Here is a 20,571-nt window from a genome sequence, read left to right as displayed (position 1 = left end):
CACAGCTCGGATCCTGAGTTGCTATGGCTGTTGCCTAGGCCGTCAGCTATAGCTCTGATTTGATCCCTAGCCCAGGAACTTCCATATGCTGCAGGTGGAGACCTAAAAAAAAAAAAAAAGAAATAATTTTTTTTTAAATGGGATCATAGCACATGATTTAAAATTTTTTTAATTTTATGATTTTTATTTTTTCCATTACAGTGTTCTGTCATTTTCTACTGTACAGCAAAGTGGCCTAGTCATATATATATATATATATATATATATATATATATATATATATATATATTTATTCTTTTTCTCACATTATCTTCCATCATGTTCCGTCCCAAGTGACTGGATATGGCTCTCTGTACTATACAGCAGGATTTCATTGCTTATTCCACACATGATTTTTTTTTATATAATTAAAAAAAAAATCTTTTTTACTCCCCGTGGTAGTGCCTATAGATGTGGAAGTTCCCTTGCCAGAGATTGAATCTGTGCCACAGCAGCAACCCAGGCTGCTGCAGTGACAACACCGAATCCTTTGCCAGCTGCACCACAAGGGAGTTCCATGATATTTTTATTATAGAGAATTTTTGTTTCTCTCTCCTCCTTTCGCATCATCGCTTTTATCCCCCTGCCTTTTTAGGCATTCGTCTAATATACACATTGTGTATTTTTCTGTTCATGAAATCCTGTGTAGCCCTACATATACAGTGTGATTTTGTTCAGCGATGCTATTACAGATTTTTTTCTTTTAACTCAACAATACTTGATAAAAATCCCTCTGAGTCATCTAGTTTAATTCAGTTCATTCTTTTTGGTGGCTGGGCAATATTTGATATTGAGGATACCATAATGTATTTAGCCATTCTGCTATAGATGGGCATTATTTTATTTCTAGTTCTTGGCCACTACAAACAATGCCATAATAAACTGATATTTTTGCTTTTTATTCCCAGGAGCAGAATTATTGGGTAAGTGGGTAAATATTTTTTCAATCTTAATGTTTATCTCTAGATTGCTTTTTAGGAAGACTGTAGCATTTCCCATTTCCCCCAACAATGTTTAAGGATATTCCCCCCCATATTTTTTGGAAACTTTTAAAAAATGAATATTCTTAGGCTCCAACCACAAAGATTCTTGGTTCAGTAGGTCTGTGGAAAGATACACAAAGCTGTATTTTTAAAAGATTCTAGATGAATCTGAGGTAGTTGGAACGACTGCATTTAAGCACAAGAAAATATTAAAAATAACTGGTCTTTTAGCTTAGTATTGGCAATACCATGCTTTAACCAGATACACATATTAGAGTCAAAATGTCAAATCAAGACATGAATTGGTTATGAACATATATATCAAATGTAGGTCAAGGGTGTGTGCATTTTCAGAATGGAAGGCTTAATTAGTTGTAATGGGGCAAGCCCCTTGGGAGTCACATATCCAGTTTGGAGCAGCTCATCTTTTAATAGTCATGTAAGATTTTGATGAAGAGATAAACATTTAGTGATTGCTTAGAACTTAAGTAATTGAGGGAAACTAATAGGGAAGACTGAAGACATTACATATATAAAGTTGTGCTAAAGAGCTCCTGCTCATAGTACACAATTGGAGGTGAAAATTGAGAGACCTAAGTTTCAGTCCTCTTTAAACTACTTATTGCTTGTCAGACCCTGGAACTCATTTTCCTGTTCTATAAATGAGGAGGTTTAACACATGGTTACTGTGATGACTTTCAATTCTTAACTAGACTAGAGATAATTCTTCCTTTGTCAGCACAGATGCTCTAGAGAATCACTATGTCAGATTAATTTCTTCTGTATATATTATGTCTTGTGCCCAAGTCTGACAGAAGCAAAGCCGATTATGTTTATGGTTCAGTTATCTGTCCACAGAGTGCCTTTTCTACCTCTGCAGTGTTCTACAAGGCCTGTGTTGTTGTTGTCATTTTTTTTTTTTTTAATTTGGTTGTGCCCATGGCATGCAAACGTTTCCCGGGCCAGAAATTGAACCCAAGCCACAGTAGTGAGAACGCTGGATCCTTTACCTGCTGAGCCACCAGGGAGCTCCAAGGCTCGTGTTCAGATATCCCTGTGGCTTATAGGAGGCTATCCATATTCTGAAACTCCTATTTCTACATTCTAGGAGCCCATTCTGCTTTGGATTCAGGGATACATATTTGTTATTTAATGAAACAAGAACCCCAGGGTCTTCTGCTGCCAGGCTGAGTTTAGGCTCCAGGAGAAGAGATGGCTTCAATTTATATTTATGTTTTCTTTCTCAGGCTCTACAGATGGTGTGGGGAGGAGGTTGCACTCAGCCCCTGGCCTTGGTCTCTCAAAGACCCCAACAGCCGAAATGGAGCACAGTCTCCATGAAGCCAGCACAGTGTCTGCTTCTCAGGTAGCAGCCTCAAGTGCTAAAGTGCTGGGGAATGGGGTGGTATGTTGGGAATGAATTATAGAAAGATATGAGTGGTAGGATTGGTAGTAAGGCACAGGGGTGGTAACATGGGACTATTAGAAGAGGACAAGGTCTACGATTGGGCTTCTTTTGAGTGAGAGGAAATTGCCACATGGCTATCACCTTGCAAGTACATCTAATTCAGATCTCCATTAGTGAGTCTTAACTTGTTCTCTCCCATATCCCTGGGGACAGGTTCTGTGGGAAAACCACAGGTCTGGTGTTATGTGTCTGCCTGTGTGTGTCTATGTTTGAAGGCTGCACCTTGCCGAGGCCCCAGGAGGGAGTGTGGGGAGGATGATCAGTATGGTGCAGAGAACTTTCGCCGCATCTCGCGCAGTCTCAGCAGCACCATTGTCTCAGAGAGGGTGGAGGTCCCACTCTCCTCCCACAGTTTTGTAAGTAGAATCAGGGTCTGTCTAATAGATCATCCTCTTTCTCTTGTGAGGTAAAAATGTAGTGCAGGTGAAAGGGCAGGAGAAACTCAAGGTTGTAATTTGGGGGAAAATCATGTGCACTCAGCAAAAATGAGGACACATGGTCATTATTTTATTGACACAAATTTATTCGGAGCCTAGAGTGATGTTCCTTCCCTGTAGCAGTTTTGGAAGGTGTGCTATAGGGTTCTCCAGGGTAGAAGAGTCCGAGCATCCTTGAGAGGAGTCTCTGAGAAGCCATGGCTGCTGATTGTATCAGAGCCCATTGCACCAGTCAAAAGAAGAATGGAGATGGGATGGAGTATTGTTTTGCCTTTTTGTCCCTACTCTAAGTACATGACTGAGTGGAGTCCAGTGTGCTTTCAAGCTGAAATGAAGCATGTGCATTAAGAGGAAAAGAAAAATGATTTAAAACCCTCGTCCTTGGGGCTTTTCATATGGAATTAAGGCAGTAATCTGTAGGTGAAAGAGACAAGGACACCCAAGTCAGCAGAAATCAGCAAACTCAAATAGTTTCAGGGGTTGGGTTTCTAAATTGTGACTTTTGAGAAATTCAGACACTTGCCCAAGGCAGGTTTAGTGTTTATTATAATAGAGGTCAGGATGCAAAGCACCAGTGCATTGAAGCTTGTTCACCAAGTCAGTTTGATAAAAATTAAAAAACAGGTCTTACATATATGGTGCAAAAATATAAAGTACAAAAGAAAAACTAAGTATCTGCTCCACCAGTCCTTCAGATCCAATTTCCTTCCCAATGGCCATTTTTTCCAATTTATTGTTCAGAAGTTTCTAAAGAACTCTTAAACAGTTGGTCATTCTTGTTTGAAAAAGTGGTCTTTTCTGCCTACCATTTGTTTTCATATATCTTTAATGGTAAATTGTTATTTTCCTAGGAGAGTTGGCTTCCTTTGTCCTGACTTCTATTTTATTCATTTATTCACTGATTGATTCTTTTAAATGCTCTTTGAACTTATGTTCTAGGTAGTGTGCCAGATGCTGGGGATATGGTAGTGAGTGAGCTAAGTACAGTCCCTGCTCCATGACTTTAGAGTTTACTGGGGGAGACAGATAAATAAACAACTGTATAATATAATATAACAGGATGTAATGCTTGGAAGCATAGTAGAAGGGACATCTAAACTAGGCTTGAAGAATCAGGGAAGGCTTCCTGTAGGAGGTAAAAAGAATACAGCAGATAAAGGGACTTGAAGCAGATATTAACTGTGTTAAAAGGAGCTCACTGGTATGGCAGGATTAGAGTTTGGCGAGGGAAGGATGGAAAGTGTTGACAAGTGAGACTAGAAATATAAATAAGGGTCATATGATGAATCACAGTAAGGCCTTTTGGAGGACCAAAGAAGTGGACGTATTGGAGAGCCAATTAGGAAGTAAAAATTAATGTGGTTTGGTGCCTACTTGCATGGATATGGGAAAAGGAGAATCAGGATGATATTCCAGGAATTATGGGTTGGTAATGATTATATTTGAGGGAAGAAAAGCTGGAATAATATATTTGAGGGGAGAGATATGTGCAATTTTGGATATAGTAAGCTTAAGTGGAGATATCTGGTAGGCCTTTGGTTGTGAGATGTATAAACTTGTAGTTGAAATTCAAGAATCATAGCCAGAGTGAAAGAAAAGAGTATTGCAAAAAGGAGAGGAACCAGAACTTATCCCTGAAGAGGATCAGATTTAAGGTGGTTCTTCTGAAGAAGACTTGTTTATAAGAGACCAGAAAGAAGGAAAACCAGCAAAGAGTGGTGTCTCTTTCTTCTGTGGCTGTGTCACCTACTGAAAGGCCTGGCATCTATCTGGTCCTTAGGCTATATGCTCAATACCTGTCATGTGCCATGCTAGTCAGGTGCTATGAGCACACACTGATGAAACCACACATAGAATCTTACAGTCTAGTAAAGGAAGTAAGATATACTAGCATATAGATTATTTTATTTAATATATTATTTATTAAGTGCCTGTAATATTCCAGATGCTGGGGATATTGGAGTGAAAAGAAATGTATTCCACTAAGGAGAGAAGGACAATAAACAAGTAAATGCCAGGCAATGTGTGATAACGAAGAGTAAAACAAACAAGAGAATAAGGAGTAAAGAGGTAATAGTGGTTATTATCAGGGCTATTTTTGATAGAGAAGTGAGGGATATCAGCTCTAAGAAAGTTAACATTTGATCTGAGACCTCAGTGGTACAAAGGTGTAAGTCATGGGAAGAATATTCCCAGTAACAGAAATACTAAGTCTAAAGTTCCTGAGGTGGAATGAGCTTGGTGTGTTTGAGGAACATTAAGATTTGAGTGTAAAAGGCATAGGAAGTGATAAAGATCAGCACTGCTCTACCTTATAGGAACTTGCAGGCCACAGTAAAGAGATGGGGGCTATAGATAGGAAGATTAAATTGAAGCTGCTGCAGTCACCCAGTGGAATTTAAAAGCAACTAATAGAATCGTGGATGAGAAGTGCAAAATCAGAGGCAATGTCAACATTTGAGTCTAGGTGACTTAAGAAAATATGATACCAGGAGGAGGAGTTTGGAAGAATATTGGTTCAGTTTTGACCATATTGTTGTTTCATATATTAAAGCGGGTATTTCTGAGACTTTGCAACAAAAGTGAATGACTAATGAAGTATAGAGCAGGTCTTAAGCATCAAAGGGTACAAACTTGACAGATAATGCCAGAGTGGAGACTGGAATGTAGCAGTAACAGGAAAGAGTAGAGAGTTTTTGATTGTATACTAAGGGAAATATATTTTAGTTCCCAATATTTAGAAAGAATATAGAAATTTATGTTTTGATCTCTCAGGCTTTCTGAATTTCTCTCTCTCATTTGTCCTCTCTTTAAAAATTTTGATCTCAGTCTCTCTAATTCCACTTTTAGCATTAAGGAGTTAGCTAGAGACCTTGATATTAGGATGGGAAGGTGAGGATTATGAAGAAGACAGATTAAGGGAAGAGAATCTACAGTTTGGTGTCTCCAGTTCAGACTGGTCAGGATGTTTCCTAGAGGGACTAATGGGGAGAGTGACAAGTAAATTGAGTCCTTCTCTTGATTAGAGAGTGTTTGTACTCTAGTTGCTTCCATTCCACCCTGCTCGCCACACTGTGTTTACCCAGCCATATCCTGCTGTGTGTTAATCCTCATCTCTATGTTTTTTTGTCTTGTCTCATTATAAGGATTCATCAAACTCGAGGAAAAAGCCTTTGGAAACCGGGCACCGTTGTTCCAGCTCCTCTTCCCTCCCTGTCATCCATGACCCTCCTGTCTTTCTCCTTCGTCCCCAACTCTACCCACCCCAACCACAGTTCCTGTCCCCAGATGTCTTGATGCCCAGTGTGGCAGGGGAGCCCCACAGACCCCCAGGTAACTCTCCTCAAATCTAATACTATGTGCCAGAATGTGGTACATTTCCAGGGACCTGAAAGGATCAAACCACTACACCTGTTAGGGTGGGGAGAGAGGGGTCCCAAGGTGGGGTTGTGAAGGAATATGAATTACTGCTTTCAAGATCAGGTATTGATCTAGATGAATTATGACTGAAGCATTTCTTGGGCAACATGGTCTAGACAAGAGTTCCCAGAATCTCTGCCCATGAAAATGAACTGCTTCAGTCATGATAGGATATGCTTTTAAGTGACCAAAGGGAGTTAATACCCAGTCTTCAGGATCCCGCAAAACAATGTATCATCTCTATCAGGTAGGTTTCTCTCCTTCTCTCCCGTGATTCTCAGTTGAGGGATGGTCTAGGAGGACAAGGACTGAATGGGAGACTTGGAAAGACCCTATACATGAAATACCTGTGCCATGTATATAGACCCAGCCAGTCCTGGAGGGGGTGGTTGGGTAGCATTCTTCTGGCTTTCTTTAACTCTCCATAGTAAGACTCATTCCTTTTCTTCCTCATGGGCTGAATCTACAGTTTAAGACAATGATTCTTAATTGGAAAGGGGAGGTGCTACTGGCATCTAGTGGGTAGAGAGGCCAGAGATGCTGCTGAACATCTAGTAATGCACAGAGCAGTTTCCTTGCACCAGACCCCTTTCTCTCCCCAGCAAAACAAAACAAAACAAAACAAAAAACCCACAAAGATTTATCAGCCCAAAATATCAGTAGTGCCGAGGTTAAGAAACCTTGTCTACAGACATAAATTCTCAGGGCAAGTGATGGTTGTCATTCTTAGAAGAAAAGATAGAGCAGTATTATTGATATTTGTGTCTAAATTTTAGGGAGCTTTGGATAAGCAAGCCTTCTGGATAAATGGACTTCCTATTACTCAGGTAGCCAGCCATCTTTGACAGCTGTCAGAGGTTTCTGATTTGTCGGGCAGCATTAATTGCACCAAATGCTACAGTGAATACAGGGGAGAAAGGAGGCAAACTCTCAAAGAGCTCAGAGTCTCAGTAATCATACATACATATAAAAGTGTAGTACAGATGTTGGTAGAATTTTAAAATAAAAATATATTATTTAGAAGTGATTTATGAAAAACTAGTAAAAGGGAATCAATGTATAGAAAAGGCATTCCACATTATGTATGTGGGAGAAGTGTCAACAAAAGCAGGGATCTGAGAGAATGAGCAAAGTTGTAAGTAGAAACAGCTTAATTGGGGTGAAGGTACCATGTTAAGAAAAACTGAGTGAATGTTTTGGAGTGATGGCTTTAGGAGTAGTTGTCACAATAAGAACATATATTTGCACTTTTAGCAATATATTTGCAATATATTTGCAGTATTCTTATATGCACAAGCACGTGTGTGTGTATGTATTTTGGAGAAGAGATTATAATGCAGTGAGATAGAAGTATGGTAACATCCAGGAGACTGTTTTATTTGCACAGGTTGGAGGTTGATTTTAATGTATATTAATAATTTTTTAAAAATGAAATTAAGGAAGTTCCCTTGTGCAGTGGGTTAAGGATCCAGTATTGCCACAGCTATGGTGCAGGTCACAAGGCAGTGTGGGTTTGATTCCTGGCCTGGAACTTCCACATGCCTCAGGTGCAGCCAAAAACAAACAAACAAAAAAAGAAATTAAGGAGTTCCGGTTGTAACTTAGTGGTTAACGAACCCCACTAGTATACATGAGTACGCGGGTTTGATCCCTGGCATAGCTCAGTGGGTTAAGGATCTGGCATTGCTGTGAGCTGTGGTGTAGGTCTCAGATGCAGCTCAGATCTGGCATTGCTGTGGCTCTGGTGTAGGCTGGCCGCTGTAGCTTCAGTTAGACCCCTAGCCTTGGAACCCCCATGTGCAGCGGGTACATCACTTTTAGACAAAAGTCAAAAAAAGGAAAGAAGGAAATTAAAAGTAAAGCCAGCTTCCTCCTTGTGTGTATGTTCTTGGAGAGGTGGGAAGTTGGAAGGAAGAGCCAGAAATGTTCTCTGGGAAGTAGAGTGGTTTACTGAAGATGCTCAGTTGTTGGATTTCTCTTCTCTTCCCAGGAACTTCGAGGAGTGTCCAGCAGCTTCTGGCTATGTGTGACAGGAGTGAAACTTCAGAAGGGGTCAAGTACACAGGAAGGACTTTGAACTATCGGAGTCTCCCCCATCATTCTAAAACAGCTGCCTCCTGTGGATCATGGTCCGAGACCAACCAGCATACTGGGGCCAGATTCCTGACTACTCCAGGGTGCAAGCCTCAATTAACCCACACTGCCACACTACCAGAAAGACACCAGGACCTTCAGGTTCCTCATGCTCAATCCTGGGGAGATCTTTTCCATTCACCCTCCCACTTTCCTATTGTTGACCCTGTGTCCCCAGCATCAAGCAGTCTTCATGTACCCCTGAGGTCAGCTTGGAATTCAGGTCCTGTTTCAGGATTTCGAGCCCCTGGTCCTCGAAGAGTAGATATGCCCCCAGATGATGACTGGAGGCAAAACAGTTATGCTCTGCAATCTGGGCACAGGAGGACGGGGAGAGAGGAGTTTCTGTTTGTTGTAGCAGATTCTCCTGGAAGAGAGCAGATCAGGGCTAGAGCTCTGCAGCACAGCAGGTGGTAAGGGTCATCCCTGTCCTCTTCTGGAGCCACTGCTTTCTCTGGGCTGTGGTAGAGTTGGTACGCTGCATCCCTGACAGGGTTGTGCTAGTCTCATCTCAGTAGAGTTGGCAGTTTCTCCTGGGGGAGCCAGGAACCCCTAAAGGACCTGGCTTTTTGAAAAATATTTGAAATTCCAATTTCCATTCACCTAGCAAAAGGAAGCAGCTGCTGTTTAGGGCTTTATTTGACCCACTTTAAAGATGAATCCATATTACTCTGGAAACTAGCTATTGCTTAGGATCTTAGGGTCACCATTTTAGTTCTGGATATCTATGCCTCCACCTGCACCTAAGCCCTCATCCTCTGTTCCTTACTATATTACCAACATCTGTTTTGTGTTTTATCCGCCCATCCCTGTTACCTGATCTTGTGATTTCCTCACCCCCCCATCCTTGGAGGAACATGTAGCTATGTGGTCTTGGTCCTGACCACATCATTCAGGCTAGCCCATCTGCCCAGACTACCAGCCTTCCCTCTGCTCCCAAACCTTAGGCCTAGAATGCGGAGCTGCCAACACAGTATTTGCTCTTCTGAACAGATGGAGTCAGGCACACTAACATACCCTCCTGTCGTCTGCAGCAGAGCCATTACTGCCACTTGCTCAGTCGCCATTGTAAACCCTCAGAGTCAGCTGAACTATTTTAGGGTCAAACATACTGTTTTTGTAAAGTATTTTTCATTAATAAATCTATGAGATAGTTCTATTTAATTTCTTGTCATTTAATTGTCTATTTAATGCCTTTTATATACTCTCAATTTTTTATTTTGGGGTGGGAGGCCTGGAGAAGCCAGAAATACCAATTCGAAGTGGCCTGGGGCTCTCAGAGAGAGCCATGACACAAAGATATCTATCTGTGATTGACAGTGAGGAGCCAAAAAGGAGCTGAAGGATATTTGAAGGGTGTATATTCAAGGTAGGAGTCAATGGGACCTAATATAGACTGACTTTCCCTATTACTAATTATTATTTTTTGCTTTTTAGGGCCACACCCGCAGCATACGGAGGTTCCCAGGCTAGGGGTCGAATTGGAGCTATAGCTGCTGGCCTATACCACAGCCACAGCAATGCAGGATTTGAGATGCATTTGTGACCTACACCACAGCTCACGACAACACCGGATCCTTAACCCTCTGAGTGAGGGTGGGGATCAAGCCTGCAACCTCATGGTTCCTAGTCGGATTTATTTCCGCTGTGCCGCAATGGGAACTCCTTGTTATTACTGCTATCAGTGTATTTTCTATCCCTTTTCTGCCAAGAGGCACTCAACACATTACACACTTTTTCCTCCCCTCCTTGGGTAGATTTTCTGGGGATTCAAACTCCTCTTACAAACTTACTCCTTATCTTTATACTCTTGGGCCCTTCTTCTACAAGTTTGTGATGTGCCTCTTATCCCTTCCTTGATCTCTTCCCATGGCTACCCCTTCCCTTCCCCTATAGGATTATTGCACTTTCATACCAGAAAGATCCATTTTCACCCTGCCTCACTCCCAAATTTATCTACCTCTTAGAAATATCTTGTGGGCTCCCTTTGCAAAGAATACTCACTGGGCATTTCTCTTCTCTTTTACCTCAGGTCTCAGAATCATTGAGACCTAATAAAACGAAGAGGTAGAAAGGTGCTCTTTGACATCTCTGGACAACTGTTTACCTAATTATTAAACATTATGAACATAAGCCCATGCAGTCTTGAGCAGGAGGATGGGCAGGAATTTCTCACGCTAAAGCTTGGATCCTATGTCATCAAGATTATATAGATCTTACTGGACATGCTGGTCTCTGTTCATGATTCAGTACCTCTACTGGAGTCATACGCACACTCTTCATCTAATAATTGTTGCTTGAAGAGTTGGTTCCTGTCCCACTACTCCCTTCTCCATGAATATCTGTCTCTATAAAATTTCCGAAAGTCCTGAGCCCACATTTCTGTATGTATGCACAGAAATACTCTGAGGTTTTTCTAATGAGGAACTAATTTCCTATTTACGCCTCTGTCTTAAAAATCTCTATTTTCTAAATGAATCAAGAGGGAAGCTGTCCTTTTCCGGTGAATTCTGTAGACCCTTTGAACATCTCCTGGTGTCATCCCTTCCTTTCCTCCTGTTTTGACTCAACCCTCGGAGCCTCGTCTGCTGTGGCTGCATTTTTATTCCATGCCTTCCCACTCTTGGCAGTTCCAGCCTATAAACACAGGGTCAGATTCTCTCTCAAACTCCATTTTGAACGCTTGCTTTGCTGTAGAACCTACAAAGCTTCCTCTATTTCTCCTGTCTCTTACCAACCAAAGTACGCAGATCTGGTGGCCAAATTGTTATACGTTTGTTTCTCTATTACTAAGAGATTCTAAGGTTTGATTACGTCTCCCCATATTATTGGAAGCTCCATGAAAGCTGGTGATCCCAAGCACTCATTCACCCCAGCAACTAGCTATAGACAGCAGGTCCTCTCCCTTCTCTTTTATTTCTGCCTGCCCAGAATTTTAACCTGATCCCTTAGCCTCGTCCTGTTTCTCTCCTAGCCTCAGTAATTTTGCCCAAGTCCCTAGAGCCTGCTCCGCCCCCGCCCCCGCACGCGCGGTGCATGCCGGTCTTAGCCCCTCTGTAGGGAAAGAGGGTCCGCCATGTTCCCCGGCGGCGCCGCCGCTTGGCTCTGGTAGCCGCCGCCCCCGCCCCCAACCCCGCCCGGCCCAGCGCCTAGCCGAGCCCCGGGCCCAGCATGGCCGCCCCGGAGCCGGCCCGGGCTGCACCGCCCCCACCCCCGCCCCCGCCGCCCCCTCCCGGGGCTGACCGCGTCGTCAAAGGTGAGAGGTGGACGAAGCCCTGGGGGCCTGGCCTGAGGAGCTGTTGAGGGCGGGCGGGAGACCGTCCCCTCCGGAGCGGGCCCGGAAGGGCGGGCGAGTGACTGGCTGCCTCCCTTGGGGAGTGGCCCCTGGGCGGGCCCCTGCTGGGCTGGGCTGTGGCTCCGAGGTCTCTCGCTTGCCTTGAGGCCGAGGCGGGGGTTTCGCTCTCGAGGTCTCTTAGCTGAAGGGGTGAGGCTACTAGTCGCAGTGAACCCCTTTCTTTTCCAACTCGGCCTGTCAAAGCGGCCCAGAGGCCGCGATTAGCTTCCTGCACCGCGACAGCTGCACGCCTGGCTTGCCGGGCCGGACCGAGGGGTTCGGAGACCTTCAGCCACGCGGGGCTGGGCGATGAGCAGTCAGAAATCACCTCGGCTTTGGCCCACGCCTGCTCCCCAGTGACAGCAGTCCGCCCTCTTCGCGCCTAGTTAGCGCCAGCCGCAGGCTTCGCGCTCGGCCCTCTGGTGTCACCCCGCGCGGAAATTAAGGGAACTATATGGGATTGGACAGGGTGAAGGGACGGGCCAGAATGTGGGGGCCCCAGGCTTGACGTGCAGGATAGATGGGAAAAAAAGGCAGCTTCAAAGAAAAAGCCTCGTGCATAGGAAGAAACATTTGCTTAGAAAACCGTCAACATTCTTTGGTCAAAAACCAAAAAGGGTTACCCCTTCCCTGCAGACAGACACCCACACACTCCCCTTAGAAGAAAAAGTTAGATATTTATCGGCTGGGGCAAGATTTATGGATGTTTAAAGACCACAGGTCAGCAGATTCATTTAAAAGAGAAATTGAGGGCTAATTGAGAGTCGCTTGAGATCTCCATACTCTCTGGGAAAGCCCATCAACTTCAAATACTGCTGTGGAGATGAAAAACAATTTGAAATGATTTTTCTTACCATGTAGCTTGGTCAATAAATTAAAATCATTTTAGAATAAAGTTTTCTCTATTGTATCACGTTTACTTTTGAAACAGATACTTCTATTTGTTTTATTTCATTAAGCTTCTCAAATATTCTGGCACAATGTTTAAACACTGTTAGCCCAGTTTTGGAAATCTGACCAGACATATTTCCATTAAAATATTTAAAAACAAGAAAAACTTTTTCCTTGGTGTTTTTTTTAATTTTTTTTTTCTCTCCAATTTGAGCTTCCTTTAGTAATAACACTGGTTTGTATCTAGTCTTATGTGGATAAAATGAAAAACTTAGTAGTAGTATGTCTTTTCTGGCCAGGCATTGGAATGAGCTCAATAAAGAGTTTATGGAATCCTTGTCCTGAGAAATCTTTTTAAAAAAGAGAAAAAAGGAGTTCCCTTTTGGCCTAGCGGGTTAAGGATCCAGCGTTGTCACTTTCGTGGCTTGGGCTCAGTGCCTGGTCAGGAACTTTTACATTTGGTGGGTGCAGCCTGCCCCGCAACCAAAAAAAAAAAAAGACGAAAGATTGGTGGTTCAGGTGCTCATCCTGTCCTGAAATCCTGACTTTTTAGGGGGTGGGACTAGGAGACATGGGCTCCTTCTTCATTTTTGACTGTATACCTGTGCTGTATTAATTTCCCTGGACGCTTTTGACCCTACTCTTAGGTAGGACAACCAGTCACATTCCTGAACAGTGAGTTTATGCTATTGTTATGCTTGTGAATCTTCTTGTTTCTTGTCATGTATGTAGTAATGTTTCCCCTGTACAGTGAAAATAAGATTCCAAACATAAGCATGTTCCTTAGTGGTGAGTTGTAAATGAAGACACTTGTATTTGCAGTTTATTGGTGTGAAATAAGTCATTTGGCTTAGGTAAGTAGGAGTTTGTTGGTATAGAAAATCATAGTTTAGTAAAGCTTATGGATATATGATCTCATGTGCTTAGTAGTATATTCTCCAAGACAGCTTTCATTTCTTGATGGAATCGTTAGCCAGTTAGATTGTGCAGCAGACCAGTTTGCACCCTCATGGAATCTCTGACTTCCTTGGAGGTTACTGGGAAACTTACCTTTCATACAGAAATCTGCTCTTAGATTTCATCTTCAAGCTTCTTGTCTTTGTCATTCAGTAATTATACTACACTGTTGCATTTGATGACAGGTAACAGTTTACTGAAGAAATATGATCATAGTGCTAGTTCAGTTTAACTTATTAAAATCCAGATTACTTTTAAGTCCAGTATGCGCTAGTTTTGTATCAGTATTACTTCATAGTAGTGATGTTATGGAGAACATCTTTGATGTTGAATACATGTGGTCTTTTACTCCTTGAAACTTTTCCTTGTTGTCTCATTTTTATGCTTTTACACTTCTAGTTAGGAGGCCCATAGTTTATGGTCACATAGATTTTGAAGGGGAAATAGATACTTCTGTGTTTAATATCAGATGTCTGAAACTCACTTCATGTGAAGTTCGAGATCTTGGAATGCTGTAGGTGATTCATGTATAAATTATCCACTGAAATTGTTAGTGGTAATTCCATATCCCAGATTATGGGTGATTAGGTTTCCTGATTATAAATAAAGCATTTCAGTTTTGTGCCTATCCAGCTACTGGCTCTGGTCAAATTCTTGTGTTCGAAAGTTGATGTAGCTCAAGTAGTTTAGGTGAGGTAGTATGCCTGCCTAACTCAAGTATTTTTTTGTCTTTAGCTAAGATAGGAAATTGGAAATAAGAAAATAGAAACAAACTAGAAAAAATAGCTAATTATGTCTGCATGAGTGCCTTACTGCCATATCAGCAAAATTGCTGTGGGCAAAAATGCATAAATCCCTGAATTTATGTATAATGCTCTCCCTCCTGCAATTTATTTGACCTGAATTGTCTAGGTACTACCTTTTCTTTCCAGGTACTTTTAAAATGTACTTTTTACTCTATGGATGAGGTCCCAATGAGGTCCTAGATTATCCCTTGAGATTATCAAATCTTTTAGTCCTAATACAAAAATTCACCTTTATTGCTTAGAGCATTGTCTATATTATGCATTTGTACATTTTTAGCACCCAAAATGCAACTCACTTTCTTTTGCATTTAATGTGTTTTCTTTATTTCCTAGGTTATATTAACCCTATCTCTTAAGTTATCAGACTTTCAGATTGAACCAAAATGTGTGGGTGTTGTAAGTTTTTAAAGCTGTTATATGTCTGATGGTCAGCCTTATGATTCATTTAGGTTCTGTTGCCAGCTGCCCTGCTTATAAATCTGAGGTCTTTGGTTTAAAGTGTTTTCTAGTACCTCGGCTTTATTAGGATTACTTATTTTCATTACACATTTTTAGATGACCCAAATAGGTCTTAGGGTCACATAGCTACTTCAGTGTTTTTTACTGGTTCTATTTCATTATGTTTTAAAGCAACTTGAATTTTAATTTTTGTTGACAAAATCTATTTTGTGGACTTACCTATCTTGAAAAGATAACTCTTGATGGAGTTCTCTTGTGGCTCAGTGGGTTATGGATCCAGCATTGTCATTGCAGCACTTGGGTCATTGCTGTGGCGTGGGTTCAGTCCCTGGCCGGGGAACTTCCTTATGCTATGGGTGCGACCAAAAGAGAAAAAAAAAGTTAACTCTTGACAATGATTTTTCTTTTTCTTTCCTCCCTAATTAAACTGTTAAGCATACTAAAATAAATCTTCAGTACCATGTGTCCTAGAGAAAGCAAAGGAACAGAGAATACTGTGTGCGTGCGTGCGTGTGTGTGTGTGTGTGTGTGTGTGTGTGTGAGAGAGAGAGAGAGAGAGAGAGAGAGAGAGAGAGGCGAGAGAGAGGAAAAGAGAACACTGTGATAACAAGCTATCTTGAAGGAAAATGCCAAGGAGGAAATACAGCTGCTCAGTAGTGAGGCAAAAGCTTCAGTTTCCGGAGCTACTGAGTGAACTGGCAAAAGTTGTAAGGAAAAGTTTGGTGAAAGTTTGATTTATTAGATGGAGGTGTGTTTTAGTGCCAATGTGTGACTTCATTTCATTATAAAAATGTTTATTTATTTACAGATGAAATAAGCTAAAGCTAATTGGCATCTTTGTATGGTATATAAAAGTCATTTTGGGGGAGTTCCTGTCGTGGCTCAGCGGTTAACAAACCTGACTAGCATCCATGAGGACTCTGGCTCTATCCCTGACCTCGCTCAGTGGATTAAGGATCTGGCGTTGCTATGACCTGTGGTGTAGGTCACAGATGTGGCTCGGATCCTGAGTTGCTGTGGCTGTGGTATAGGCCAGTGGCTACAGCTCCGATTGGACCACTAGCCTGGGAACCTCCATGTGCCACAGGTGCGGCCCTAAAAAGACAAAAAAAAAATTTATATTTTGGAAGTTCAAAGTAATCAAATAGAAGATATTTAATGCTTGCTTATATAGCTAAAAACTGTAGGAAAACCACAGAAGTATACAAGATAAAATACAGCCTTGGTCCTTGGGGAAATAAGTACTTGTGAAAAGTTAATCATTTATGTTGTAAGGCTGGATGTGATTAATAATTGCCAGATAAGTGGCAGGTGCAGTGAGTTCAGTTCGAAGGAGGTAGTGATGACTCTGGATTGGAGTGGTCTAGTAAGGATTTGTATAGGAAGAGGCCTTGAAGGATGGATAGGATTCAAATAGGCAAAAGATTGAGACCCTTTATTTGTGCAACATTTATTGAGTACTTGCTTTGTATCAGATACTATACTAGGCATTAGGATACAGAATTGGATTAGAGACATTAAGATTCTCTTGGAGGCAGTCTAGTAGGAGAGACATTATTGCAAAAAAATTATAATGAATTAGGTACAAAGTGCTATTGGAGCTGTAAAGAAGGAGTTGACTATATTACTGGAGAGAGCCTCACTGAAAGGATTATGTTTTGAGGTAGGCCTCAAAGGATGAACAGTTTCTCCAGATGTAAAGTAGGCTGGGATAAAGAAAATATTTTCTGGTACAGAAAACAACAGCAGAAATTCACAGTTTGAAAGAAGCCTGAAATGTGTGGCAATATTATGTAAAGTTCTTTGCAAGGAGTAGCAGGAGGTGAAGTTGGAAAGGATCTTTTGTACACCAAGTAGAGGATCTGAAATTTAAACTGATAAGTAGTGTAGCCTCTGCATGAGTAAGGCTCTGGAGTCAGACTGCCTGGGTTTGAATCCTAGTTCTGTCTTAATAACCTTTTCACTGAGGACAAGATACTTAATATCACCAACCCTCAATTTTCTCATCTGGGAAATAGAGTTAATTAAGTATTATTATGGGTTTTTTGAAGGATTATTAGAGACAATTCATGTAAAATTTGTACCACAGTGCCTGGCCTGGCACATGGTAAGTACTCAACCAATGGTAGCCATCACCATTATTATTATTGAAGGTTCTAAAGTAGAGGAATTACTCAATATCTTGGTTTTTAAAAGCTAATGTGATAGTGTATATAATGAAATACTAGAATAGGAGAGGCTTAAATCAGAATGTCAGAAGATTAATGGAGAAGTCCAAGTGCAGAATGACCATGGAGTGAATTAAGAGAAAGAGAGAATCAGATATGATACAAATTCCAGGTAATATTAGAAAGTGACTGTGGGTGAGAATGAAACAGGTGGAAGAGAACCTTTTAAGAATACAGTAATCAGGCTAATATTGCTTTAATGATTGTTTAAATTGAGCAGTTGTAGGTAGAGGTAAAGATTGGAGTGACATGCAGGAGACTGGGAATGGTTAAGAAGGATTTCGAAAATAAGTTTCAGGCATTATTTATTTATTCTTTATTCTTTAGTCCCTAAGAAACTACCCAGAATTTTTGAGGGTATTAATCTAGCTGTGCTTTGTACAACAAAGGGGGAGGAAAAGTAGAGCTTAGTTAGATTTTTCTAGTATACAGAGTGACAAGAACTTGAATTCTTGCACTAGTATTGCAGCAGTGGAGATGTTAAAAAAAAAAAGAATTTGGAGAATTTATAGGAGGTCTTGGAGTCTGGAAAGAGAAAAGTGACACCAAAATATTAAGTCCGAGTAACAGAAAATGATGATACCATAACAAAAATAAGCCAGGGAGGAGAATCAATTTAAGGGAAAGGTATTGTATTCAAAGAACAACCATAAATGAAAAGGAATCCAAGAGATACCTGGAAATTTTGAAGACAGTGCTGTAGGATTTATTGAATCTTTCCTTAGAGCATGTGGCCAATGCATCCTTTACCCCTGGCAACTGAATGGGTTATACCATTTTTCATGATGAGGAGACTTGATGGCTCCAGTCAGAATAGCATTGTCATTGTTGGTAGACAGATGGTACTGCAGGAGCATTCTGAAGACCTCAATTTCAATCATGACTCTACCCCTTACTATTTGAAACACCTTGAGAAAGCCATTAACTTATCTGAACCTGTTATCCCATTAGTGAAATTCAGATAAAACTTTTCCTACCAAACTCATAGGATGTCTCTGAGAATCAGAATTATGTATGTGAAAGCAATTTGTAAACTATAAATAAAGCCCTATAAATGTATTCTTACTGCTATATAAATTAGTGTAAAGATAAACAAGCAGTTTAGAAAATAATATATCACTGGAGTTCCCGTTGTGGCACAGCGGTTAATGAATCTGACTAGGAACCCTGAGATTTCGGGTTTGATCTCTGGCCTTGCTCAGTGGGTGAAGGATCCAGCGTTGCGGTGAGCTGTGGTGTAGGTTGCAGACGCAGCTCGGATCCCACGTTGCTGTGGCTGTGGCCTGGGCCGGTGGCTACAGCTCTGATTAGACCCCTAGCCTGGGAACCTCCATGTGTGGCAGGAGCGGCCCTAGAAAAGACAAGAAAAAGAAAATAATATATCATTAATTCAGTAAACAGTCATTAGTACCTGTGTTCTACTCACTATGTGGAGTTGAAAGTCCCCTCCCTTCAAGGAGCTCATAAGCTTCTGAGGGAGACAGGTATTTACAGCTCATTTGGTAAGTGCCATGATGTAGGTATGCATCATATGCTTTGCTATGAGACTGCAAAAGAGAAGGCACCATTAACCTAACCTGGGAAAGGAAAAGTTTTCCAGAATTGGAACATTGAAATGAGGTTTAAGGACAAGGAGGAGTTAGGCAAAAGTGAGAATAGTGTACCCCCAAACAATAGGGTATGCAAAATACAGAGACTTTAAAAGCAAAGTTATTTTATTTTAATTAATTAATTTTTTGTCTTTTAGGGCCTTACCCATGTGTATGGAAGTTCCCAGGCTAGGGATCAAATTGAAGCTGCAGCTCCCGGCCTACACCACAGTCACAGCAACATGAGGTCTGAGCCTCGTCTGTGACCTACACCACAGCTCATGGCAATGCCGGATCCTTACCCACTGAGTGGGGCCAGGGATCAAACCCGAGTCCTCATGGATGCTAGTCGGATTTGTTAGCACTGAGCCATAATGGGAACTCCTTATTTTGACTTTTTTAAGTTTTACTGAAATATAGTTGATTTACAAAAAAGTGATGTAGTTTTAAAAATGAAAATAAAGTATCTGGAGTGTAATTGTCTGAAATGTGAATGGCAAAAGAGGAGGGTTGGGAATATAGGCAGAGGTCAGATTACAAGGGATTTCATATGTGATACAGAATCTGGATTTTATATGATGAAGGCAGTCTTGAAACAAGAATGATGAGATTTAAATTTTAAAGAGTGTTCTGAGTTATTGTGGAACATGGGCAAAATTGAAAAGATTGTAGTAATTTTAGGAAAAAAAAGTCCTCATACAGAGATTCAGGACTTAAGGGACAACAACAGATTAGAGAATTGTTTAGGACCTATTAGCCACTTTAGGGTGAGGAATAAAGATACTTCTAGGATAATATCTAGATGAGTAACTATATTGGTGATGGTTTAGAGGGAAAGATCATACATTAACTTTTGGACATACTAAGTGTGTGTTTTTTTTTTTTTTTTTTTTTCTTTTCTAGGGCCACACCCACGGCATAAGGAGGTTCCCAGGCTAGGGGTCGAAACAGAACCATAGCTGCCTGCCTACACCATAGCCACAGCAATGTGGGATCCGAGCCACATCTGCAGCCTATACCACAGCTCATGGCAACGCCAGATCCTTAACCCACTGAGCAAGGCCAGGGATTGAACCTGCAACCTCATGGTTCCTAGTCGGATTCGTTAACCACTGAGCTATGACAGGAACTCCTGGACATACTAAGTTTAAGATATCTATAGAACATCCAAGTGGAGATATTTGATAGTTTAAAAAGATCTGGAGTTTACAGGCAAAGTCTGGACTGAGTAGTCTGGGAATCCACAAAATATAGATTTTAGTGGAAGCCATATTATGGATGAGAGAAGTGTGATATGAGAGCCAAGGACAGAATCCTAGGCCACACTGTCCTAGGATCAGGAAAAGGACTAGAAATTCATGAAATAGGCTGATCTAGTGTGACAAGAGAATTAGGAGTAAACCAAGTGATTTCGAGAATCCAAAAGAGGAGAGAATTACAAAGTGAAGGAATAGAGCAGAAGCCAAATAAATGTGGATTGAGGAAAGTAGACAAAAAAGTGATAAAATGAACATATCCATTGTCGAGTACTCTTTCAATAAGCTTAATTGTAAAATAAGGGACATATAGGGACATATATAGCAAAAACAGGGATGAGGATTGAAGAAGAGTTACTTCTTTGCGTTATTTTTTAAGCTCATACAGATTTAAGTAGGTCTCCCTTTGGTATCTGTGGGGGTTTGTTTCCAGGATACCCTTTCCCATTCCAGAATCCGTAGAGGCTTAAGTCCCTTTATGTAAAATGTTTTCGTATTTGTATGTAACCTACCCACATACTTTTTTTTTTTTTTTTTTTTTTGGCTGCACCTGCAGCCTCACATATACCTT

The 20,571-nt window shown here is 41.2% G+C and overlaps 2 protein-coding genes and 1 long non-coding RNA gene across 54 annotated transcripts in view; 2 read left to right on the top strand and 1 right to left on the bottom strand.

Moving 5' to 3' along the window:
- Window positions 1-9,644, top strand: part of USP54 (ubiquitin specific peptidase 54) — a 132,620-nt gene extending 122,976 nt beyond the window's left edge. For 16 of the 38 annotated variants that reach the window (XR_002338394.1, XR_002338395.1, XM_021072539.1 and 13 more), the window contains 5 exons: window positions 948-962; window positions 2,270-2,388; window positions 2,706-2,846; window positions 6,074-6,260; window positions 8,338-9,644. Coding sequence is in view for 32 of the 38 variants with exons in the window: in XM_021072539.1 (XP_020928198.1) it covers window positions 948-962; window positions 2,270-2,388; window positions 2,706-2,846; window positions 6,074-6,260; window positions 8,338-8,897 (1,022 nt within the window). In the remaining 6 variants the exon portion in view is untranslated. Of the gene's footprint in view, window positions 1-947; window positions 971-2,269; window positions 2,389-2,705; window positions 2,847-6,073; window positions 6,261-8,337 lie in introns of all 38 variants that reach the window. The other 22 variants (XR_002338396.1, XR_002338392.1, XM_021072558.1 and 19 more) reach the window with 6 other exon arrangements.
- Window positions 7,338-15,520, bottom strand: LOC110256628. Its single transcript, XR_002338398.1, has 2 exons — window positions 11,724-15,520; window positions 7,338-8,847 (listed from the first exon to the last, which is right to left on the bottom strand). It is a non-coding gene; the product is annotated as an uncharacterized LOC110256628 (long non-coding RNA).
- Window positions 11,522-20,571, top strand: part of PPP3CB (protein phosphatase 3 catalytic subunit beta) — a 65,849-nt gene continuing 56,799 nt past the window's right edge. For 10 of the 15 annotated variants that reach the window (XM_021072583.1, XM_021072575.1, XM_021072580.1 and 7 more), the window contains exon 1: window positions 11,522-11,736. In XM_021072583.1, the coding sequence (XP_020928242.1) occupies window positions 11,652-11,736 (85 nt within the window). In that variant the 5' untranslated portion in view covers window positions 11,522-11,651. The remainder of the gene's footprint in view (window positions 11,737-20,571) is intronic. The other 5 variants (XM_005671110.3, XM_005671108.3, XM_005671107.3 and 2 more) reach the window with 4 other exon arrangements.

The sequence above is a fragment of the Sus scrofa genome, chromosome 14 (assembly GCF_000003025.6).
Source record: "Sus scrofa isolate TJ Tabasco breed Duroc chromosome 14, Sscrofa11.1, whole genome shotgun sequence".
NCBI lineage: Eukaryota > Metazoa > Chordata > Mammalia > Artiodactyla > Suidae > Sus > Sus scrofa.
This window is presented reverse-complemented; position numbering and strand designations above follow the sequence as displayed.